The sequence below is a fragment of the Bombina bombina genome, chromosome 2 (genome assembly GCF_027579735.1).
Source record: "Bombina bombina isolate aBomBom1 chromosome 2, aBomBom1.pri, whole genome shotgun sequence".
NCBI classification, from domain to species: Eukaryota; Metazoa; Chordata; class Amphibia; order Anura; family Bombinatoridae; genus Bombina; species Bombina bombina.
In genome coordinates, this window is record NC_069500.1 from 423,080,488 (window position 1) to 423,107,298 (window position 26,811).

At 37.2% G+C, this 26,811-nt stretch overlaps 1 protein-coding gene across 1 annotated transcript in view; it reads left to right on the forward strand.

The window, feature by feature from the left end:
* The first annotated feature begins 342 nt into the window (after window positions 1-342).
* Window positions 343-26,811, forward strand: part of C2H22orf15 (chromosome 2 C22orf15 homolog) — a 34,880-nt gene continuing 8,411 nt past the window's right edge. Inside the window, exons 1-3 of the mRNA XM_053701965.1 lie at window positions 343-511; window positions 1,963-2,049; window positions 12,704-12,826. Of these exons, the coding sequence (XP_053557940.1) occupies window positions 487-511; window positions 1,963-2,049; window positions 12,704-12,826 (235 nt within the window). The 5' untranslated portion in view covers window positions 343-486. The remainder of the gene's footprint in view (window positions 512-1,962; window positions 2,050-12,703; window positions 12,827-26,811) is intronic.

A 26,811-nucleotide genomic window follows, 5' to 3' on the forward strand; every position in this document is an offset into this window, starting at 1 on the left:
TACAAAACATTTATGCAAAGAAAAAATGAGGGTATAATGTACCTTTAAGGTGAGAGTGCTCTTTTCTGAGCTGTATATATATATATATATATATATATATATATATATACACACACACTTTATTATTTTATATTACCATCCCAAAGTGTTTAATGTCCCTTTAAGAGAACAGAGTAAACCGAAACCCCTGCAGCTGCCAGCCTCTTCCTTTTGACGTTGTGAATATCCAGTATGTTAATTACAGGCATCTTAGCAAATGCTTTGTTGCCGCTTAGCTACCAAGCAAAATTCCCAGCTCTCAAAAAGCTTGATAGACAGCTCAGACTCTGGCTGAGTTTATTATGTGCACATCTTGTTTTCTTGTGGGGACAGCGGCGATGTCTTAAACGAAATTGCTCTTCTTAATCAACTCAACTGGAATAGTATTTCTCATTTCTAATTATATATCTGTAACACACCAGACCCTGGAAAAGACTAGAGGATAAAATGTTTGTCACAGTGAAGTTTGGAGGTAGGTACAACTTAAATTATTTTGAGAAACAAACATTACACATAATTATATAAATTAGTTTTTTTCTTATCCATACTGATTTATTAAAAAATCTGATAATTGCCGAGTGTTATTGGTTCACTTCTAAAATCTGTGTCTTTCTGTGCTAGTGCACACTTATGTTAATAAATAAGTCACTTCAGTTTAAACAGAGACTTAAAGGGACACTGAACCCAAAAACAATTATTTCCTGATTCAGATAGAGCATGCAATTTTAAGTAACTTTCTAATTTACTCCTATTATCAAATTTTCTTTGTTCTCTTGCTATCTTTATTTGAAAAATGCATCTAAGCGTTTTTTATTGGTTCAGTACTCTGGAAAGCACTTTTTTATTGGTGGATGAATTTATCCACCAATCAGCAAGAACAACCCAGGTTGTTCACCAAAAATGGGCCGGCATTTAAACTTACATTCTTGCATTTCAAATAAAATACCAAGAGAATGAAGAAATTGTGATAATAGGAGTAAATTAGAAAGTTGCTTAAAATTTCATGCTCTATCTGAATCACAAAATAAAAAAAATTGGGTTCAGTGTCCCTATAAATTACAAGTTTATTACAAGTTTTTTAATTACATTGCAGTCACTAGATGTCTATCAGTTGCTGCTGTTAGTTCCTTAGAGATAATAAAGTTTTGTTGACAACAAGTGGAGCACAAAAATGCAAGGATATGGAGTAACAAATAGTGCATGGCGCTCACATAACATCCATACTGCTTGCATATTGCAAGTCAATGGTTAATAAATATAGTGCGAGTGTCAGTATAGAGTGTGCTACACCATTCATGTTGGATAACGCAGTTGTGTAATTTCCCTCAGTAAATACATTTTTTATGTTCAAGAACAAAGTCAATGAATCACAAAATTCCACTCAAGTAGAGAAGTTATTTTATGTTTTTTACTATACACCTATGTTTTTTAAGATATAATAACAAGCAAGAACACTGAATACCTGTTTTTCAAAAGTGTTAAATGAGAACAGTATTTAGGATTGCACACAAGCAAACAACTTGAAATGCAAGTGCGCTACTACCACTTCCTTTTAAATGTATAAGGTCTGGAAAGGTCACTGTATCGTAATAAAATAGTTTTTTATTTTTTATTGTTTTTGTTTTTATGAATGTTTTTGGTATAATAATGTTAAAGCCCAACAAAGTGAATGTAAGATGGTAGAAACATATGTTTTTTTTATTTTTGACCAATTTATATCTTTGAATTTAGAACCACTTTGTTGGTTCTAAATAAATAATAAAAAAATTAAAAAAAAATGTATAAGGTCTTATATATTATTATCTGGTACGTTAAAAATGATTTGGTTAAACCAATACATTTTACAATTGCTGCAGAGTCTTGGCATTTCCATGTTTTCTAGAAAACTAACCTGTTCGTTTGTTTTTTTTAACCTGCTTACAGCTGATCAACAACTTATTTTGAACCCCAACTGCAAGGTGGTTAATCTGGCTGAAATTCTGAGGGAGAAGTGTCAGTGTGGGCCAGAGGGTGAGAAATTAATATAAATACTTGGGCATAAATATAATTTTGTTTGGGTGCAGTAAGATAAAATGTGGTGTCTATGCGACCCATGCAAAACTTGCAGTTACTTAAAGGGACACTGAACCCAAAATTTTTCTTTCATGATTCAGATAGAGCATGCAATTTTAAGCAACTTTCTAATTTACTCCTATTATCAATGTTGCTTTGTTCTTTTGCTATCTTTATATGAAAAAGAAGGCATCTAAGCTTTTTTCTTGGTTCAGAACTCTGGAGAGCAGTTTTTGATTGGTGGATGAATTTTGTCCACCAATCAACAAGGACAACCTAGGTTGTTCACCAAAAATGGGCCGGCATCTAAACTTACATTCTTGCATTTCAAATAAAGATACCAAGAGAATAAAGAACATTTGATAATAGGAGTAAATTAGAAAGTTGCTTAAAATATCATGCTCTATCTGAATCACGAAAGAAAAAATTTGGGTTCAGTGTCCCTTTAAGCTAAGGTTTAACAAATATATAAAACAGCTACACATGGAACATAGAAGTTACTACTATGTAAATACAAGCATGTATAAGCTGTAACTTGTAAACACTCCTGATCATCAAAATGTAAAGGGACAAACTGACTTCAAATGATTATATCTGCATGTATTTTATTTCTACCTTATATAAAAGCCAAACTGTACTAGATTTTATGCCTGAAAAAGAAACATACTGTATCATATGTAGTGTTTGCATACCTCTCAAAGCAAACATGGTGAAATGCTAAAAGAAGCTTGAAAAATAGTTTATTTTTAAGCACACAAAAAAAAATTCCTGCTAAAAACAAACCTAAATTGATGCTTCTTAAAACCTGTGCAAAATAACAAGCCATATATAAGGCAAAATGTACTATCCCTGCCGACGGACAGGTTTGCAAGAAGTGAACATATCCGCCTGTAATCGCCAAGAGGTTTCCTGTACAATGCCCCACAAATCAATTGCGCTACAGTAGGGCGTATCAATCACCCCAAACAAGTGAGTGTCTGAGTGACTGATCCTGCCACTTCTGAGGTGGCAGAGAGGAAAAGAAGCAGTTTTTGCTTTTTAAATATGTTGCTTATGCAAACCTGCTCCAGATAGCCAAAAAGCTGTGAATGCAGCTTAATAAATCTAGCCCATAATATACATGAAATTATGTACATAAAGGTCTTGTCATTATGTTTTTCTTATCGCAAGTGCATCAGTGTTGTGAAAAAAATTGTGTATTTGTGGCAGCACACTCAAGGCCAAATTCTATACAATGTGCTGCAGTATAATTCCACATTGGGCTGATTTACACTAAATTCTCTAAAACCGCTAAACACCCAGTGAGTGATGAGCTGCCGCCTTAAAGCAATGTAGCTCTCTGGAATGCAGATTCTTTTTGAAACACACAAATCAGATTACGTTGTTTTTAGCATGCTTTACATTTGAAAATTAGTGCATTGTGTATTTTGAAACTAACTCACAAGATGACATTTGAAGAGAGAAAACAGCAGCAAGACATTCAGGCACAACATGCTTACAGAATACTATGAAACCTGTGAGATCACTTCAGACATGCCTATGGAATGTCCTTATTTATCTCACTGGTAAAGGCTGTGAGAGACAATTTACAACAGGAAACTAAAATACCCTTTGACATTTGGACTGTTGGTTATGGTTTTAACTTTATATTTAAAAATTCTGCTATGCATTGAATCCAATTTTTACTGGGTACATAAGATATGATTTATTTTTCTTGCATACTTTAAGAATTTTATGTAATTTTGTATTTTACTGTGCACTAACATACATTTAAAGGAACAGTCAACACCAGAATTTTTGTTGTTTAAAAAGAAAGATAATCCCTTTATTACCCATTCCCCAGTTTTGCATATCCAACACAGTTATAATAATACACGTTTTACCTCTGTAATTATCTTGTATCTAAGCCTCTGCTGACTGCCCCCTTATTTCAGTTCTTTTGACAGACATGCAGTTTAGCCAATCAGTGCTCAGTCCTAGGTCACTTTACGTGCATGAGCTCAATGTTATCTATACAAACATGTGAACTAATGCCCTCTAGTGGTCAAAATGTATTCAGATTAGAGGCAGTCTTCAAGGTCTAAGAAATTAGCATATGAACCTCCTAGGTTTAGCTTTAAACTAAGAATACCAAGAGAACAAAGCAAAATTGGTGATAAAAGTAAATTGGGAAGTTGTTTAAAATTGCATGCCCTATTTAAATGATGAAAGTTTTTTTTGGACTTGACTGTCCCTTTAATTTATTTATTTATAAAATATTTTACCAGGAAGGATACATTGAGATTTCTCTCGTTTTCAAGTATGTCCTAATTGATTACTATTAATAAAAAAATATAAGTCGAAGTTTCAATACACATTTTAAAGTGCCTTTTTATTGAGTATTATCATGTAATTTATGTGTCTCCTTTGAAAACAAAAGTATAGGTTATGCCCATTAGTCAGATACACAGCTCTAAATATGTTTTTAGGGAATAGCACCTAAGCACAGAGCTTTAGACAATCAGGTCATAGATGAGATCTCATTCTCCAAGTAGCATACAGAGTAAACCTCATTTAGGATTAAAGATTGTCCTAATGTCAGAATGTCACCTCCCTGAAAGTTTACAGTTTGTCAACATTTTGCTTTTCAAACTTGGATTCTATGCCTATGTGGCATGAGATTTATTTTTTTTTCTATTTAAACCCATTCAAAGACAGAAAACACATTTATCATATGTATTTCCAGTGGTATTGCACTTTGATAACCTAACAGTTAATATTTAGAATTTGACAGTGATACTCAAATACTGCAGAAAATAATCAAAGCTATTTTTTTGCAAGCTTTTCTAATTTTAGTTTTTTTAAACTACATGTATTGGCTGTTTGTGAGACTTATTTCAATGTTGCAGTGTGCATGCTGAGTTCCCATGTTAATACAAAGGTTTTTTTAAATCCAGACATCAGAATGGTAATTTATGAATGCTTTGAAGTGTTTGGATGTTTTTTTTAAAAAAAAATGTTAATAGTAAAACTAAATCAGAATATATGACGTGAATTGTGCACATCTATGATTTTAATGGATTATAAAGCTGCATTCAAAATGATCAAACTCAGATATTATCAATAATTGATGAGTAAGTCACCATTTTTCTTTCAATTTAGCAATGTAATTATTGCTTCCATAAAGGTTTCTGAAAACACTTTGAAAAGCCTTCAAAAACATTTTTTTAACCAGATTTTCTGGTTATATTATACATGTAAAGCAGTTTTACCAATTCAAAATGTAGCTTTTCTAACAGCAATAAAAAAATTAATTAAAAGGTGTTAAAGATTTTTTTGCAAACATACATGCTGTTATATTTATTTATTTTAATACATCATGTTAAAGGTCCATGAAACCAAAAAAACATAATTTATGTAAGAACTTACCTGATAAATTCATTTCTTTCATATTAGCAAGAGTCCATGAGCTAGTGATATACATTCCTACCAGGAGGGGCAAAGTTTCCCAAACCTCAAAATGCCTATAAATACACCCCTCACCACACCCACAAATCAGTTTAACGCATAGCCAAGAAGTGGGGTGATAAGAAAAAAGTGCGAAAGCATAAAAAATAAGGAATTGGAATAATTGTGCTTTATACAAAAAAATCATAACCACCACAAAAAGGGTGGGCCTCATGGACTCTTGCTAATATGAAAGAAATGAATTTATCAGGTAAGTTCTTACATAAATTATGTTTTCTTTCATGTAATTAGCAAGAGTCCATGAGCTAGTGACGTATGGGATAATGACTACCCAAGATGTGGATCTTCCACGCAAGAGTCACTAGAGAGGGAGGGATAAAATAAAGACAGCCAATTCCGCTGAAAATAATCCACACCCAAAATAAAGTTTAAATCTTATAATGAAAAAAACTGAAATTATAAGCAGAAGAATCAAACTGAAACAGCTGCCTGAAGTACTTTTCTACCAAAAACTGCTTCAGAAGAAGAAAACACATCAAAATGGTAGAATTTAGTAAAATTATGCAAAGAAGACCAAGTTGCTGCTTTGCAAATCTGATCAACCGAAGCTTCATTCCTAAACGCCCAGGAAGTAGAAACTGACCTAGTAGAATGAGCTGTAATCCTTTGAGGCGGAGTTTTACCCGACTCGACATAAGCATGATGAATTAAAGATTTCAACCAAGATGCCAAAGAAATGGCAGAGGCCTTCTGACCTTTCCTAGAACCGAAAAAGATAACAAATAGACTAGAAGTCTTTCGGAAATTCTTAGTAGCTTCAACATAATATTTCAAAGCTCTAACTACATCCAAAGAATGCAATGATCTCTCCTTAGAATTTGTAGGATTAGGACACAATGAAGGAACCACAATTTCTCTACTAATGTTGTTAGAATTCACAACCTTAGGTAAAAATTTAAAAGAAGTTCGCAACACCGCCTTATCCTGATGAAAAATCAGAAAAGGAGACTCACAAGAAAGAGCAGATAATTTAGAAACTCTTCTAGCAGAAGAGATGGCCAAAAGAAACAAAACTTTCCAAGAAAGTAATTTAATGTCCAGTGAATGCATAGGTTCAAACTGAGGAGCTTGAAGAGCCCCCAGAACCAAATTCAAACTCCAAGGAGGAGAAATTGACTTAATAACAGGTTTTATATGAACCAAAGCTTGTACAAAACAATGAATATCAGGAGGATTAGCAATCTTTCTGTGAAAAAGAACAGAAAGAGCAGAGATTTGTCCTTTCAAGGAACTTGCAGACAAACCTTTATCCAAACCATCCTGAAGAAACTGTAAAATTCTCGGAATTCTAAAAGAATGCCAGGAAAAATGATTAGAAAGACACCAAGAAATGTAAGTCTTCCAAACTCGATAATATATCTTCCTAGATACAGATTTACGAGCCTGTAACATAGTATTAATCACAGAGTCAGAGAAACCTCTTTGACTAAGAATCAAGCGTTCAATCTCCATACCTTCAAATTTAAGGATTTGAGATCCTGATGGAAAAAAGGACCTTGTGACAAAAGGTCTGGTCTCAACGGAAGAGTCCACGGTTGGCAAGAGGCCATCCGGACAAGATCCGCATACCAAAACCTGTGAGGCCATGCTTGAGCCACCAGCAGAACAAACGAGCATTCCTTCAGAATCTTGGAGATTACTCTTGGAAGAAGAACTAGAGGCGGAAAGATATAGGCCGGATGATACTTCCAAGGAAGTGACAATGCATCCACTGCTTCCGCCTGAGGATCCCTGGATCTGGACAGATACCTGGGAAGTTTCTTGTTTAGATGAGAAGCCATCAGATCTATTTCTGGAAGTCCCCACATTTGAACAATCTGAAGAAATACCTCTGGGTGAAGAGACCATTCGCCCGGATGTAACGTTTGGAGACTGAGATAATCCGCTTCCCAATTGTCTATACCTGGGATATGAACTGCAGAAATTAGACAGGAGCTGGATTCCACCCATACCAGTATTCAAGATACTTCTTTCATAGCCAGAGGACTGTGAGTCCCTCCTTGATGATTGATATATGCCACAGTTGTGACATTGTCTGTCTGAAAACAAATGAACAATTCTCTCTTTAGAAGAGGCCATGACTGAAGAGCTATGAAAATTGCACGGAGTTCCAAAATATTGATTGGTAATCTCACCTCCTGAGATTCCCAAACCCCTTGTGCTGTCAGAGACCTCCAAACAGCTCCCCAACCTGTCAGACTTGCATCTGTTGAAATTACAGTCCAGGTCGGAAGAACAAAAGAAGCCCCCTGAACTAAACAATGGTGATCTGTCCACCACGCCAGAGAGTGTCGTACAATCGGTTTTAAAGATATCATTTGAGATATCTTTGTGTAATCCCTGCACCACTGGTTCAGCATACAGAGCTGAAGAGGTCGCATGTGAAAACGAGCAAAGGGGATCACGTCCGATGCAGCAGTCATAAGACCTAGAATTTCCATGCATAAGGCTACCGAAGGGAATAATTGAGACTGAAGGTTTCGACAAGCTGAAATCAATTTTAGACGTCTCTTGTCTGTCAGAGACAGAGTCATGGACACTGAATCTATCTGGAAACCTAAAAAGGTTACCCTTGTCTGAGGAATCAATGAACTTTTCGGTAAATTGATCCTCCAACCATGATCTCGAAGAAACAATACAAGTCGATTCGTATGAGATTCTGCTAAATGTGAAGACTGAGCAAGTACCAAGATATCGTCCAAATAAGGAAATACCACAATACCCTGTTCTCTGATTACAGACAGAAGGGCACCGAGAACCTTTGTAAAAATCCTTGGAGCTGTTGCTAGGCCAAACGGCAGAGCCACAAACTGGTAATGCTTGTCTAGGAAAGAGAATCTCAGAAACTGAAAGTGATCTGGATGAATCGGAATATGCAGATATGCATCCTGTAAATCTATTGTGGACATATAATGCCCTTGCTAAACAAAAGGCAGGATAGTCCTTATAGTTACCATTTTGAATGTTGGTATCCTTACATAACGATTCAATATTTTTAAATCCAGAACTGGTCTGAAGGAATTCTCCTTCTTTGGTACAATGAAGAGATTTGAATAAAACCCCAGTCCCTGTTCCAGAACTGGAACTGGCATAATTACTCCAGCCAACTCTAGATCTGAAACACATTTCAGAAATGCTTGAGCCTTCGCTGGATTTACTGGGACACGGGAAAGAAAAAATCTTTTTGCAGGAGGCCTTATCTTGAAGCCAATTATGTACCCTTCTGAAACAATGTTCTGAATCCAAAGATTGTGAATTGAATTGATCCAAATTTCTTTGAAAAATCGTAATCTGCCCCCTACCAGCTGGGCTGGAATGAGGGCCGCACCTTCATGTGGACTTTGGAGCTGGCTTTGGTTTTCTAAAAGGCTTGGATTTATTCCAGACTGGAGATGGTTTCCAAACTGATACCGCTCCTGTGGGTGAAGGATCAGGCTTTTGTTCCTTATTGTGACGAAAGGAACGAAAACGATTATTAGACCTAAATTTAACTTTAGATTTTTTATCCTGTGGTAAAAAAGTTCCTTTCCCTCCAGTAACAGTTGAGATAATAGAATCCAACTGTGAACCAAATAATTTATTACCCTGGAAAGAAAGGGAAAGCAAAGTTGACTTAGAAGACATATCCGCATTCCAAGTTTTAAGCCATAAAGCTCTTCTAGCTAAAATGGCTAAAGACATATACCTGACATCAACCCTAATGATATCAAAGATGGCATCACAAATAAAGTTATTAGCATGTTGAAGAAGATTAACAATGCTATGAGAATTATGATCTGTTACTTGTTGCGCTAAAGCTTCTAACCAAAAAGTTGAAGCTGCAGCAACATCCGCTAAAGATATAGCAGGTCTAAGAAGATTACCTAAACATAAGTAAGCTTTTCTTAGAAAGGATTCAATTTTCCTATCTAAAGGATCCTTAAAGGAAGTACTATCTGCCGTAGGAATAGTAGTACGTTTAGCAAGAGTAGAGATAGCCCCATCAACCTTAGGGATTTTGTCCCAAAACTCTAATCTGTCAGATGGCACAGGATATAATTGCTTAAAACGTTTAGAAGGAGTAAAAGAATTACCCAAATTATTCCATTCCCTGGAGATTACTTCAGAAATAGCATCAGGGACAGGAAAAACTTCTGGAATAACTACAGGAGATTTAAAAACCTTATTTAAACGTTTAGATTTAGTATCAAGAGGACCAGAATCCTCTATTTCTAATGCAATTAAGACTTCTTTAAGTAAAGAACGAATAAATTCCATTTTGAATAAATATGAAGATTTATCAGCATCAACCTCTGAAACAGAATCCTCTGAACCAGAGGAATCATTATCAGAATCAGAACGATGATGTTCATTTAAAAATTCATCTGAAATATGAGAAGTTTTAAAAGACCTTTTACGTTTACTAGAAGGAGGAATAACAGACATAGCCTTCTTAATGGATTTAGAAACAAAATCTCTTATGTTAACAGGAACACTCTGAGTATTAGATGTTGAAGGAACAACATCAGGTAATGTAACATTACTAAAGGAAATATTATCTGCATTAACAAGTTTGTCATGACATTCATTACAAACAACAGCTGGAGGAACAGATACCACAAGTTTACAGCAAATACACTTAACTTTGGTAGACCCAGCACTAGGCAGCGATTTTCCAGAAGTATCTTCTGACTCAGGGTCAATCTGGGACATCTTGCAATATGTAATAGAAAAAACAACATATAAAGCAAAATTGATCAAATTCCTTAAATGACAGTTTCAGGAATGGGAAAAAAATGTCAGTGAACAAGCTTCTAGCAACCAGAAGCAATAAACAATGAGACTTAAATAATGTGGAGACAATAGTGACGCCCATATTTTTTAGCGCCAAAAAAGACGCCCACATTATTTGGCGCCTAAATGCTTTTGGCGCCAAAAATGACGCCACATCCGGAACGCCGACACTTTTGCCGCAAAAAACGTCAAAAATGACGCAACTTCCGGCGACACGTATGACGCCGGAAACAAAGAAAAAAATTTTGCGCCAAAAAAGTCAGCGCCAAGAATGACACAATAAAATGAAGCATTTTCAGCCCCCGCGAGCCTAACAGCCCACAGGGAAAAAGTCAAATTTTAAGGTAAGAAAAAAATTTAATTATTCATATGCATTATCCCAAATATGAAACTGACTGTCTGAAATAAGGAACGCTGAACATCCTGAATCAAGGCAAATAAATGTTTGAACGCATACATTTAGAACTTTATATAAAAGTGCCCAACCATAGCTTAGAGTGTCACAGAAAATAAGACTTACTTACCCCAGGACACTCATCTACATGTAGTAGAAAGCCAAACCAGTACTGAAACGAGAATCAGTAGAGGTAATGGTATATATAAGAGTATATCGTCAATCTGAAAAGGGAGGTAAGAGATGAATCTCTACGACCGATAACAGAGAACCTATGAAATAGCCCCCGTAGAAGGAGATCATTGAATTCAAATAGGCAATACTCTCTTCACATCCCTCTGACATTCACTGCACGCTGAGAGGAAAACCGGGCTCCAACCTGCTGCGGAGCGCATATCAACGTAGAATCTAGCACAAACTTACTTCACCTGATTTGTGGGTGTGGTGAGGGGTGTATTTATAGGCATTTTGAGGTTTGGGAAACTTTGCCCCTCCTGGTAGGAATGTATATCCCATACGTCACTAGCTCATGGACTCTTGCTAATTACATGAAAGAAATGTTTATTTCCTGATTCATCTAGAGAATACAATTTTAAACTTCTATCTTTAGATATCCTTTGTTGAAAAAATAGCAATGCACATGGGTGACCCAATTACATGAGGCATCTATGTGCAGCCACCAATCAGCAGCTACTGAGCCTATCTAGATATGCTTTTCAACCAAGGATATGAAGCAAATTAGATCAGAGGTTAGCAACCTTGTGCCCCCAGATGTTTTGGAACTACATTTCCCATGATGCTGAGACAGCCCAAAGAGTTTCTCAGCATCATGGGAAATGTAGTTCCAAAACATCTGGGGATCCAATGTTGCTGACCTCTAAATTAGATCACAGAAGTAAATTGGAAAGTTTTTTATAATTGTATTCTCTATTTGAATCAGGAAAGAAAAAAAATGGTTTCATGTCCCTTTAAGAGTGATACAAATGAAAGTGTTCCCACTGTATCTAAACACAAATAAAGCTATAGAAAACAGATCTCAAACTATTTGTATTTCCGTTCTAGACAAGCATTATTTGAAATGCATGGTTTATTATTGTGACAGTCTATTAAAGAGACAGTGTACTGTAAAACTGATTTCCCCTTACTGTGTTTCTAGTGAACTGTTATACCAGCAGCAGAGTATAAAATTAATGAGAACTTGCTCCTTTGTGTTTATTTTTGTATATGAAATCTCTGTTTTGTTTTTGACACTACAACCTATTAAAATGGTTTGAGCTTACAGGGAAATCAGATGATCTTATTTGATCACTTTCTATGCACACACATATTTCCTTGCCTTATCTGTTTGTATACTAAAGCCCAATACTTAAGTAATACAAATGTTAATTTTCAATTGTTATTTCTATCTCTACTACCTTCCACTGGGGGTGTAATTTCTCCTGCTAGCTGTGTTTACATAACTTTTAAAAGTATAGGTGTGGGGGGGGGGCGCAAAAACAGCTATTTCAAATGGCAAAATAAAGGTAAAGGCTCTATTTGTAAACCATGTAATACACTCTAGCAGGTAAAATGGAGCATTGGGAACAAATGAAAGGGGAGAACATTTTACAGTACACTGTCACTTTAAAAGGTAATCACTTTTAATACCTAAATCACCTGGTAAGGAAAATCAATTCATGGCAGTCAGGAGACTGGATTACTTCTCATGAATCAATTAAATAAAAATATATTCATTCTAGAACTCAAATTAATGCATACATAGGGAAATATAAATCAAGGACCCAACTCCTAAACAAAAATGTTAATCACCCTAGTCCGCCACTCTGATCTACATTTATCTGATTCCATTTGCTGAGCTAAACGTCACTTCTATGTCATATCACATCCTCCCATCAAACTTCTGTCATAAGTAACATGTACACATCTGTCATCTCACAGTTTCTATAGATCTCCTGGATGAATTGGGAAACCTAGTAAACCTGAGTGATCTGGAGGGGTCACAGGACAACGCCACAAATTACCTAAAGGAGCGGCATCGCTATATTCTAGTTAGAATTATACGTAAGTGCACTATATTGCCCCCTGCGCAAAGGGTCTTATGATCTCCCTCAAAATAAGTTTAGACACCAAGTGTTTGAAATGTGCCATTATAAGGGGATTATATAATATAAATATATATCCATGTCGGTTCCTAGTCCACTCAGTGTTAAACATAGGGCAAAACTTTATTTTATAATCATCCCCTGCAATTTGTATTTCAGAACTAGTATTTGAGATTTTATGTTTATAAAACTTTCTGGGTAAGGTGATTCAGTATTTTTTTTAGCTGTGCTTGCATACATTGTATTGGAGAGCACAAAACTTAAAGGGACATGTTACCCATATGCTAAATCAAGTCCCATCACTGTGGTTACCATGACGGGGGTGGGCAGTGATCATGAGAGGGGTAGTTACATACACTACTATGTAGAAAGGGTTCAGAGAAGAGCTGCAAAATAAATAAGGGAAAGGGAAGATTAAAGACTAACTTCTGCCAAAACATTTGAAAGATTACTATTTATGTTAAAAATATTTTTCACATAAAACCTAGGGTTAAGCTAAAGCTGTTTCGTTTTTTTAAGCTAAGACAAAGTGCATGTTTGTGTACAGTTGGACCCTAGGGACTGATTGCTCACTGGGAGATAAACAGAACTCCCATTGTTTTATTGGCTGGCTTTGACATGGTTCACAAGCAACAAAAATACATTTTAAAATGCTCTTAGATGAAGGCAGTTTTAACAGTACCATACATTGTAAAAGCACTGTTGCCCTCTAGTGCTCAAAAGTATTCTTGCAAAACTGCATTCACCAAAAAATACCATGAGAATAAAGAAAATGTAAAATACATTTTTTTTTAATAATATGCCCTAAGTTATGAAAGAAGATATGTTGCATGTCATGCCCTTTTAATGGTCTAAATACAAAGCGCATAAGGAAAGACATGATCTTAGCGCATATCATTTGATGGAGGCAAATTAGACCATTGATAAGACAGAAAACAGCAGAGGGAAACAAAGTGATGTCACAGGCTGCTGCTACCCAAGTGTGGCACCTCCCACAGGAAGTGCTTTATTAATCTTCTAGCACTCATAGCTATCTTGCACAGGCTATTCCTGTGTATTTCAATTCTTGAGTTAAAATTTATACTGGTTCTGTTCGCTGTTCAAGGGCTAACAGCAGTTCTTATATTACAACAGATTTAATTCAAATAGCTGACTCTCATGTGATGCAAATGTATGTGATTGTTTTTAAACCTCCTTCAGTTCTAACACCTGATTTTGTGCAAGCAACTGTGTCTACTTCAGATACATTCCTAGAAGTGCAGTCTGCTCTTCTGAGGAAGCCTGGATCCAGTATCACTTTATTTCTAGTACATCAGTATATATTTTGTTGCCATTACAACCTGGTTTTGCCACTGCAACAAGGGCCTAACTTAAAACTCACATACCTGACCTTGCCAGGACTTTACACAACACAAGCAAATGTCTTTTAAAGTCAGAAGGTAGCAGTGTCTGAACAAAAATTAAAATATTATGGGCGTGTTCCATGTCTCCAACACAGTTGGGTTGTTCTGGCTAGATTCTACTTAAAGGGACAGTTTACTCAAAAATTTTCTCCCCTTTAATTTGTTCCCAATGATCCACTTTACCTGCTGGAGTGTATTACATTGTTTACAAGTAGCTCCTTTACCCTTATATTGGCATTTGAAATTGTGGATTTAGCATGTGGTATCCCCACCTATTCTGAAAGTTTGTGGCCGCGCGTACCAGCTATAGATAAGCTTTGCAAACACAGCCAGCAGAAGAAATTACACTCCCAGTACGATATAGCAGAGATAAGGTAATAAAATGTTGATTTTCCATTGCTCTCTCAAAGTACTGGTGATTGTTTTAAGGACAGATATAAGATAAAGAAGCAGGTATATGTGCACAATGTGATACAGTAATGAGATCTGATTATACCTACAAGCTCAACCCATTTTATTAGGTTGTGGCTTCAAAACACAAAATCAGAGCTTTAATATACACAAATAAACCTTAAAAAGCTACTTTTCATACATTTTTTACTCTGCAGTTGGTAAAAAAAGCAATTGTAAACACATTAAGGGAAAAACTATTTTACAGTATACTGTCCCTTTAATCTCCAGTCACCAGCTCACAGACTTCAAGTACCCTTTGACTGTAACAAGAGAACTGACTGTCTAGCTCTTGATTTCTACAGGTAGCCATCTGTTGCTACCAGGCCACTCTACAGATGGACACCTACCTCGGATTATAAAAGGAGCTTGGGGGGGGGGGGGTGTCCAAGCAACGGCTCGGTGCAGTCGCACTTTTCTAAGCTCTGGGAGAAAAAGTCTATAATCTGCCGATTATTGCCTATATTTTACATCTTATATCACTAGTACAACTGACAGTGTACTTACTCAGACCAGCAATCTACAATATTTACAATAGCTGTGTTTATGACCCCCGAGTCGGAAACGGACAATTGAAACCTGGAGCGGCGGCTACAATACAGGCAGCCCCCCCCCCCCATGGAATTTCCTGGGGTAATTTGTCAGATTGGATTAGCACAAATACATACAGCAACAGTACATAGATTAGCACTCCTGCACAAAAGCCAAATACTGGCAACTGACTTCTTCTTCTTCAGGTAATAGAAAGTGGGTGGTCAAACCTTCAGGGCCTCCCCCAAAATAAAGGCCAAAGTATGAATCCAAAAAAAACATAGCAGAAGGTAGCACTCCCAAATGGGACACCTTTATTGAGAAAGGGGCAACATTTAAAAATGTTAAGTGTATCACACAGCGCAACATATATATATATATATATATATATATATATATATACATACACACATACATACACACACACACTCTCTCACTCACTGGCCATTTTATTAGGTACACCTTGCTAGTACCGGGTTGGACCCCCTTTTGCCTTCAGAACTGCCCTAATTATTTGTGGCATAGATTCAACAAAGTGTTGGAAACATTCCTTAGAGAGTTTGGTCCATATTGACCTGATAGCTAACACGCAGTTGCTGCAGATTTGTCGGCTGCACATCCATGATGCGAATCTCCAGTTCCACCACATCTCAAGGTGCTCTATCGGATTGAGATCTGGTGACTGTGGAAGCCATTGGAGTACCTATGATCTGAATGTCGCAGCTGAAATCAAGACTCATCAAATCAGGCAACGTTTTTCCAATCTTCTATTGTCCAATTTTGGTGAGCCTGTGCGAATTGTAGCCTCAGTTTCCTGTTCTTAGCCGACAGGACTGGCGTCCGGTGTGGTCTTCTGCTGCTGTAGCCCATCTGCTTCAAGGTTTGACGTGTTGTGCGATCAGAGATGGTATTCTGCATACCTTAGTTGTAACAAGTGGTTATTTGAGTTACTGTTGCCTTTCTATCATCTCGAATCAGTCTGCCCATTCTCCTCTGACATCAACAAGGCATTTTTGTCCACACAACTGCCACTCACTGTATCTCTTTTTTGGACCATTCTCTGTAAACCCTGGAGATGGTTGTGTGTGATAATCCCAGTAGATCAGCAGTTTTTTAAATACTCAGACCAACCCGTCTGGCACCAACAACCATGCCATGTTAAAAGTCACAAATCCCCTTTCTTCCATATTCTGATGCTCAGTTTGAACTTCAGAAAGTTGTCTTCACCACTTCTAGATGCCTAAATGCATGTAATTGGCTGATTAGCAATTTGTGTTACCAATCAATTAAACAGGTGTACCTAATAAAGTGGCCGGTTTAAGACTGCATGGTTCAACACTGGACACCTAGTTACCCTAGTCTCCTGGCTGTGGTTTGGTGAAGGCTAGATGATCATGCTGCTGTGCCCATTATTTTTTACTGGGATCAGGATTGGCCAAAAGCAAAAGTTTACATACAGTGCTTATTGTCATGCATTTCTTGATTTAGTTTTTCCGCTAGAGACCACTCATTTATTATTTTCAGACAAATGCAAAGAACAAAAAAAAAAACACTTTTTTTTTTACTTTTGTCCCAATCCAAATGTACATTTGTTAAAGAATCTAGGTTAAACATGCGTTATACTATTTTATACAGCAAAACAGAGCAGCACTTTTAAATAAACAAATAGCAAGGACTGTATTTTATTGTAGTGTTTCTTGCATTTTCTACACCATGTGCAGAACTGCTGCCTTACATTCATTTTCCCTATTAGATTTTTTTACTGGCCTACTTTTCCTTCCATGTTTTTTTATTTTCTGCACATTAAAGGGCTGTTCTGCTAATATAACTATTTTTTCCTCCTTTTTTCTATTTGCTTCCAGTACCCACTGCTTTATTGGTCTCAATTTTGGTTGGAGCAGATTCAAACATAGCTGGTAGAGATGTCTGTGACTAAATGTGATTGTGACTGCTGAAGGTCAAGCTTTCTCGCATTGTCCTTATAATTTTCTTTCATGATTCAGATTGAAGATGTTATCCACTTTATTTCTATTATCTAATTTGTTTTATTCTCATGGTATCCTTTGTTGAAAAGCATGCCTAGGTAGGCTCAGGAGCTGAAATGCACTATTGGAAGCAAAATGCTGATTGGTGGCTGCACATATATGCCTCTTGTCATTGGTTCACACAAAGTGCTCAGCTAGCTCCCATTAGTGGATTGCTGCTCCTTCAATAAAGGATACCAAGAGAAAGAAGCAAATGTGATAATAGAAGTAACTAGGAAAGTGGTTTAAAATAGCGTGCTCAATTTGAACGAAAATGTTCGTGTTTTATGTCGCTTTAAGATTTTACAGTCTGCTGAGATGCTTGTGGTATACCCTACTATGATAGAGAATCTTATTACATCTTCACATTTGACTGATCCACTTGTTGTTGCTTTTTGGTGGATAAACATTTCTCCAGTATGATCAAAAAGCAGTAGATACTATTTAAAAATGTCTCCAAATCCTTTCATATAACCAAAGAGAAAATGGCCAACGTTTAAAATAGGGACAATCTGGGACAATAGCCACACTGCACTCCTCTCAGTTATTCTTCTTCTTTATTTATAAAGCGTCAACAGATTCCGCAGTGCTGCCCATGGGTACAAGGATAACAGCACAATGGAGAAACAATACAATAAAAGACAAAATTTGCTATTGATTGATGAAAACAAAAGCGACATTATCTCGATATTGCAGTATTCAATAATATGTCTGATTCAATGCTGACGTATGTTACAGAGACACTAGCAAGCTGCAAGGTTTGAGTTACATTTGTAGATGATGTAGTTGCAGAGTTTAGGCTGGAACCTTGATGCAGGAGATGGATAGATTGTGTACAGCAATCCTAATGAATAATGGCAGAATGGCATTAACAAGTTCAGGGCCAAGCTTTTACTTAAGAACAGTCAACAACTTAACATGCAAGATGAGCTTTATCCAGTATCTAGTAAAGTTAGCAAACTGAAGACAGGACATGGCAATACAACATTGCACAGGCAATTTCCAAAGACAAGTCCCTTTTATATATATATATATATATATATATATATATATATATATATATATATATATATATATATATATATATATATATATATATATATATACAGGGAGTGCAGAATTATTAGGCAAATGAGTATTTTGACCACATCATCCTCTTCATGCATGTTGTCTTACTCCAAGCTGTATAGGCTCGAAAGCCTACTACCAATTAAGCATATTAGGTGATGTGCATCTCTGTAATGAGAAGGGGTGTGGTCTAATGACATCAACACCCTATATCAGGTGTGCATAATTATTAGGCAACTTCCTTTCCTTTGGCAAAATGGGTCAAAAGAAGGACTTGACAGGCTCAGAAAAGTCAAAAATAGTGAGATATCTTGCAGAGGGATGCAGCACTCTTAAAATTGCAAAGCTTCTGAAGCGTGATCATCGAACAATCAAGCGTTTCATTCAAAATAGTCAACAGTGTCGCAAGAAGCATGTGGAAAAACCAAGGCGCAAAATAACTGCCCATGAACTGAGAAAAGTAAAGCGTGCAGCTGCCAAGATGCCACTTGCCACCAGTTTGGCCATATTTCAGAGCTGCAACATCACTAGAGTGACCAAAAGCACAAGGTGTGCAATACTCAGAGACATGGCCAAGGTAAGAAAGGCTGAAAGACGACCACCACTGAACAAGACACACAAGCTGAAACGTCAAGACTGGGCCAAGAAATATCTCAAGACTGATTTTTCTAAGGTTTTATGGACTGATGAAATGAGAGTGAGTCTTGATGGGCCAGATGGATGGGCCCGTGGCTGGATTGGTAAAGGGCAGAGAGCTCCAGTCCGACTCAGACGCCAGCAAGGTGGAGGTGGAGTACTGGTTTGGGCTGGTATCATCAAAGATGAGCTTGTGGGGCCTTTTCGGGTTGAGGATGGAGTCAAGCTCAACTCCCAGTCGTACTGCCAGTTTCTGGAAGACACCTTCTTCAAGCAGTGGTACAGGAAGAAGTCTGCATCCTTCAAGAAAAACATGATTTTCATGCAGGACAATGCTCCATCACACGCGTCCAAGTACTCCACAGCGTGGCTGGCAAGAAAGGCTATAAAAGAAGAAAATCTAATGACATGGCCTCCTTGTTCACCTGATCTGAACCCCATTGAGAACCTGTGGTCCATCATCAAATGTGAGATTTACAAGGAGGGAAAACAGTACACCTCTCTGAACAGTGTCTGGGAGGCTGTGGTTGCTGCTGCACGCAATGTTGATGGTGAACAGATCAAAACACTGACAGAATCCATGGATGGCAGGCTTTTGAGTGTCCTTGCAAAGAAAGGTGGCTATAGTGGTCACTGATTTGTTTTTGTTTTGTTTTTGAATGTCAGAAATGTATATTTGTGAATGTTGAGATGTTATATTGGTTTCACTGGTAAAAATAAATAATTGAAATGGGTATATATTTGTTTTTTGTTAAGTTGCCTAATAATTATGCACAGTAATAGTCACCTGCACACACAGATATCCCCCTAAAATAGCTATAACTAAAAACAAACTAAAAACTACTTCCAAAACTATTCAGCTTTGATATTAATGAGTTTTTTGGGTTCATTGAGAACATGGTTGTTGTTCAATAATAAAATTAATCCTCAAAAATACAACTTGCCTAATAATTCTGCACTCCCTGTATATATATAGCAATAGTGAGTGATGCATGTGCTCTCTTTTTAGCACTACTTCCTTTAAATCTGTCACTAGTCTACAGCACATGCAAAAACTCGGCATGGCGACAGTTCTCTTAAAGGGACATGAAACCAGGGCCAGACTGGGAAATCAGACCGGCCAGCCCCGCCTGAGTAAACCCCGCCCCCTTGATCTTAACCCTGCCCCCTACGGAGCAGCCCCCACCGTATATTTGACCATTAAAAGTTACTCTCTGTAAAAGTCACATTTGGGGCAAACAAGAGACAGCTTTAAACTATTTTACAACAAATACATACTGCATAATTTTACTAGCTGTTACTTCCCTCAGTACCCACACTGGTTCTGATTCTTTCCTTTGCTCTTCAAATTTCCATGTACCCTCAGTATATAGAGTATTATCCTTGTCTGGGGTATCTGCATTAAACAATGCGCATAATACATATAAACAAACTTAGTCCCACACAGACATATTTTTTCACCCCCCGTTTTATCATCATATCTCAGCCCACCTTGTTCCTCTTCATCTCACACTCACAAGGCAGGGCTCATCTTCACTGTTCTCTACTACTAATATTCCCATTCTCTGCCGCACTGAACCTCTGTCTAAACACAAACTAGTGTGCGCTTCCATTTATTATTCACCCTAACTTAAAAGTGAATATCAGTCCCCTTATTACTCACCGGCCTCAATCTCGCCCAGTACTCGCTGTCCCCTGGTATTCTCTGATGCTTCATGTTCCCTCCCACATCCTCTCCTCTGCCAGAGCGTACTCACAGCCAGTCCCAGCTAAACTTTCCAGATTAACAGGAGGCCCCGACCCCGGTGCGTGACGTCACCACATGAGTCAACCCTCAGCAGGTAGTACAGATCAGGGGAGATATAGCCCACGATATCTAGCACCGAGGCATAATTGCGGTAGGTTGCGTTGCAGCCGGAGGGGGTTATTGGTTACTGTTAGACACAGTAGCACAGCCACGCCCACACAAAATGCTAATTTTAATTGCTGCTCTCTACTGCAGCAGCTGAGCCAGCCTGAGCAGCCCAGTTGAGCTGCCAGTCGGTGGCCCACCAAGATTTTTCCCATTATCCCGGCTGCCCAATCCGGCCCTGCATGAAACCCAATTTTTTTTCTTTCATGATTCTAATTTGCTTCTTATAGCCTTTGCTGAAAAATCAGCAGTGCACTATTGGGAGTTAGTTGAACAGTAAATTGGTAATAGTATTACCCAACCTCCCATACTTCAGGTAAAGGGACAGTCTACTCCAAAATTTGTATTGTTTAAAAAAGATAGATAATCCCTTTATTACCAATTCCCCAGTTTTGCATAACCAATGAGGTTATATTAATACACTTTTTACCTATGATTACCTTGTATCTAAGCCTCTACAGATTGCCCCCATTTCAATGTTATGACACTCATAAACTATCACTAACTGTGAAAAACTGTCAAACGCACTGGGATAAGAGGCGGCCTACAAGGGCATAGAAATTAGCATACCTAGATTTAACTTTCACACAGTATAAAAAGAGAACAAAGCACATTTGATAATAAAAGTAAATTGGAAAGTTGTTTAAAATTGCATGCCCAATCTGAATCATGAAAGTTTAATTTTGACTATACTGTCCCTTTAAGATAACCCAGCTACTTGCTAGAGCATATATATATATATATATATATATATATATATATTTGTGTTTGCATGTATAAATGCCAACATATATATGTAGAAATATGTATTTATGAATAAAACAAAATTTATGCTTACCTGATAAATTTCTCTCTCTTGCGATGTATCGAGTACACGGATTCATCCAATACTTGTGGGATATTCTCCTTCCCAACAGGAAGTGGCAAAGAGAGCACCCACAGCAGAGCTGTCTATATAGCTCCTCCCCTAACTCCACCCCCAAGTCATTCGACCGAAGGCTAGGAAGAAAAAGGAGAAACTATAGGGTGCAGAGGTGACTGAGGTTTTACAATAAAAAAATACTACCTGTCTTAAATAGACAGGGCGCGCCGTGGACTCGATACATCGCAAGAGAAAGAAATTTATCAGGTAAGCATAAATTTTGTTTTCTCTTGCAAGATGTATCGCGTCTACGGATTCATCCAATACTTGTGGGATACCAATACCAAAGCTTTAGGACACGAATGAAGGGAGGGACAAGACAGGTACCTAAACGGAAGGCACCACTGCTTGTAGAACCTTTCTCCCAAAAATAGCCTCCAAAGAAGCAAAAGTATCAAATCTGTAAAATTTGGAAAAAGTATGAAGTGAAGACCAAGTCGCCGCTTTACAAATCTGTTCAACAGAAGCCTCATTTTTAAAAGCCCATGTGGAAGCCACCGCTCTAGTAGAGTGAGCTGTAATCCTTTCAGGAGGCTGCTTGTCAGCAGTCTCATAAGCCAAACGGATGATGCTTTTCAGCCAAAAAGAAAGAGAGGTTGCCGTAGCCTTTTGACCTCTCCGCTTTCCAGAATACAAACAATGAAGATGTTTGACGGAAATCTTTAGTTGCTTGTAAGTAGAACTTTAAAGCACGAACCACATCTAGGTTGTGCAACAGACGTTCCTTCTTGGAAGAAGGATTAGGACACAGAGAAGGAACAACAATTTCCTGATTGATATTCCTATTAGAAACAACCTTAGGAAGAAATCCAGGTTTGGTACGCAAAACTACCTTATCCGCATGGAAAACAAGATAAGGTGAGTCACACTGTAAAGCAGATAACTCAGAAACTCTTCGAGCCGAAGAGATAGCTACTAAAAACAGAACTTTCCAAGATAAGAGCTTAATATCTATGGAATGTATAGGTTCAAACGGAACCCCTTGAAGAATTTTAAGAACCAAATTTAAACTCCATGGCGGAGCAACAGGTTTAAACACAGACTTCTAACTAAAGAGATTCTAACTAAAGCCTGACAAAACGCCTGAACGTCTGGAACATCCGCCAGACGCTTGTGTAAAAGGATAGACAAAGCAGATATTTGTACAAACAGCAATCAAACAGTTCACAGCTCCGAAGCAAGGAAAGGCAGGGAGAGATATCGGTAATTAAAATGTTATATATATTTATTATTGCTTACATTAAAAAATGTTTCACAAGGCACAGCAAACAAAAAAGACTTTCGGCTGACGCGTTTCCTGCCTTAGCGGCAGTTCATCAGAGCACAAAATTCAGTGTTAGCAGCAGGTGTTTAATCAGGTACGGGTCTGAGTCTTAACCAATCACAATAAGCAGATCGGGTGTAAAAGTTAACTCTATCATTACCCATACTGACTATATAACTTCCGCGGCTAACATTGTATTAATCATACAAACAGTACAACTTAAAACTAAAGACTAAAAACATGTAAAACTGTAGCATACTGTAACTTTCTGGAAACAAAGTAAGATATAACATTAGAGAGAAAAGTTATATATATATACATATATCTTTCTTTTTCTAATCTCTAATTTATAATTTTTAATTTTAGAAAAATTTAGGTTATACTCTGTAGATGTAATACAGGTGGAACTTAAGTTAGCTGTTGCAACACAGTAGCTATAAAAGTATATAAAGTCAAATACAACTTGATATAAATAAGCAAGTGCAGCAGCCGTTTCCTATGTTCCAAACCTAACATAATCTATTGAAAAAATACACGATCGTATACTCAGAAGAATTGTTTACCATGGGATTTTGTTGAAAGAGTAGTGTGAGATAGCTTACTACAAACTAACGAATGTTAGTAAATAACCTAATATAGCAATTAATGAGCTCAACCCACACACATCCTTATATCTTATAATATTTTTCAATATCAGACTGTGTTAGATGAAGATTAGCCTCTCGATAAAGCAGACTATATTGCAAAGAGTCACATCAGGGTAATGTTTAAAGAAAATTTACCTATCAATATACAATTTAATATCACTAATTTTATTAATACCCATAGGGCTTCCAGTTTTGAGGGTATATATCCAAAAAACTTCTCGCTTAGCGAGAGCTTTATATCTATCCCCACCTCTTATACCTAATTTAACCTGTTCAATACCTTGAAACCTAAACACACTGAATTTATCACTATGAGAGAAAAAGTGTTTCGCAACAGGAGTTTTAGGCTCCTCAGCCTCTAAGGACAAAAGATGCTCACGTATTCTCTCTTTGAGACTTCTAGAGGTGAGTCCTACATATTGGAAATTGCATTGTGTGCAGGTAATAAGGTATATTACAAAATTTGAGTTACAATTTAATCTCTCGCAAATTTTGTATGTTATACTGGTAGTACTAGAGGAAAAAGTGTCCCCAACTAATGCGTAATCACAGCTCTTACAGGGTTTTACTCCACATTTGTAAAAGCCTACCCTGCCAGGTAACCAGCTTACCATTTTGCTATTACCACTATTCTTAGAACTGAAATTTTTGGCAACCATATCACCTATTGTGTCTGATCTACTAGAAATGAAATTACAGTTTTTACTAACCAATTTTAAATCTTCATCCCTCTCCAATAATGGTAACCTTCTCCTAATGATATTGCAGATATCATTATATTGTCTGCTATATTTGGTTATAAAATTGATGCCATGCTGACCACTTATTCTGTTATTCCTACTTCTATTTTTGTTGTTATCAGCAAGCAGACTCTTTCTGTCCATATCTGCAATCCTAAATGACATATCCCGAAGATTCTTATATTCATAACCTCTATCAACCAAACGTGATGTGAGATCATTAGCATGTCTCCAATAATCCTCCAAACTAGTACAATTGCGTCGTAACCTTATGTACTGACCTTTCGGTATGCCTCTCTTCAAGTGATTAGGGTGTAAAGAGTCAGCCCTCAGTATGGTGTTCCCTGATACTTTCTTTCTAAAGACTTCAGTAGTTAAGGCAAGATCAGTATGGCCTATAAGTACATCTAGATAAGGTATATTGTCAGAGGACGCACTGTAGGTAAAACCAAGGTTGCTCGAATTGTTATTAAGAAATTCAACAAAATTAAATAACTCATTGTCAGTGCCTCCCCACACAATAAGAATATCATCTATATATCTAGTATATAGTTTAATATGGTTACTATAGATATTCCCCTCACCAAAGATTTTCCCGATCTCAAAATCTGCAAGGAAAAGATTTGCATACGAGGGGGCAAATTTTGCCCCCATCGCTGTACCCCTTAATTGTAAGAAAAATTCTCCATTGAAAACAAAATAGTTATGGTTAAGCAAAAATGATATCGCCTGTAAGATGAAATCCATCAATTTATTATCATATCCAGAGTATCGCTCTAGCATTCTTTTGATGGAACAAATGCCTAAATCATGAGGGATGCAAGAATACAACGATATCGCATCAATTGTTGCAAATTTGTAACCCTCTTTCCACTGAAAGTCCTGTATTTGTCTTAGTAGATGTTTAGTGTCTCTAAGGAAACCTGGCAGGGACTGTACTATGGGCTGTAGTTGAGCATCAACCCATTCTCCCAACCTTTCCCCCAGGGAGCCAATAGCTGAAATAATTGGTCTCCCTGGGGGATTAGTGAGAGACTTGTGTATCTTTGGCAAATATTTAAAGATTGGTATCCTCGGATACTCCACATAAATATATTCCACTACTTTGTCAGTGAGTATCGCATTTTCTAAAGCTAGATCTAATAAATGTCTCAATTCTCTTTGAAATTTAATTGTTGGATTAAATGTAAGCTTCCTATAGGTTAATGTGTCATCCAACTGTCTGTAAGCCTCACCAATATAGTCTGCTTTATCCAAAACTATAATAGAGCCTCCCTTATCTGAATCAACTATCACCAAATTAGGATTTTTAGTGAGTTTTTCCAAAGCACAGATTTCATTCCTATTTAGATTTTTGTGTTTCACATTACCACTAGCCTTATTACTCTCTGTTCTTTCTGATAACTCAATTAGATCCTGTTCCAGAATCGAATGAAATAATTCTATAACATCATTTCTAGCATGGACTGGATAAAAATTACTAGGTACAGTTTTCCTCATAGACTGTTGTTTGTCACACCCATCTGTAAGATTACTACCATCCTGCAATGCACATAAGGACACAATATCACATAATACCTCAAAGTTACATGTGTCACTCAAAGCTTGTGTGTTCGAAGATGCAATAGCAGGTTGGTTAGTTTCCACAGCACCCCTGAAATGTTTATTCAGAGTAATTTTACGAATAAATTTATTTATATCTAATATCGTGTCAAACAAATTGAAATCCCTAGTGGGAGAAAAACCAAGTCCCTTGGATAAAACTGCAATTTCATTAGAGTCCAGTGCAACGGTTGATAGGTTGATTACTTGTTGTTTTTGTGGCCCTTCCTCTTCCACTGGGTCCTGCGGCTCGGATACCTCGGTACGACTGTTGCAGTCTCTATGTTGTCTCCTGGAATTTTTGTTTTTTCTTTGTTTATCTTTTTTTCTTTTGTGTCGTCCATCATGGTTGCCCCGTTTTTTGATCTAGTACCCCCCACAATTTCAGCCGATGTAGGCATTCTGATAGGTGTGGAGGTTGTGGGTAGTTCCGGAGATGTAGCTGCTACGGTGGCAACCGACGTAGAGCTGATGTCACTAGTACCGGTAGTATTTTCAAAACTGGAAAACGTGACCCTTTTCATACTCTTATTTTTATTGCCATCATTGTTGGTGTCACCTTTATAATTCGGCTTCTGTTTCCTTCTCTGTATTCGTCTTTCATTGACCCAGCTGTACACTACTCCTAGATCATAATCTTTAGTGTCCCTTTCATATTTTTTAAATTTGTTGTCAGATAATTCAGTACTCAATTTATCCAGTACTTCATCCAATTGGCTCTGGTAATGAATCAGCTTCTCATCCT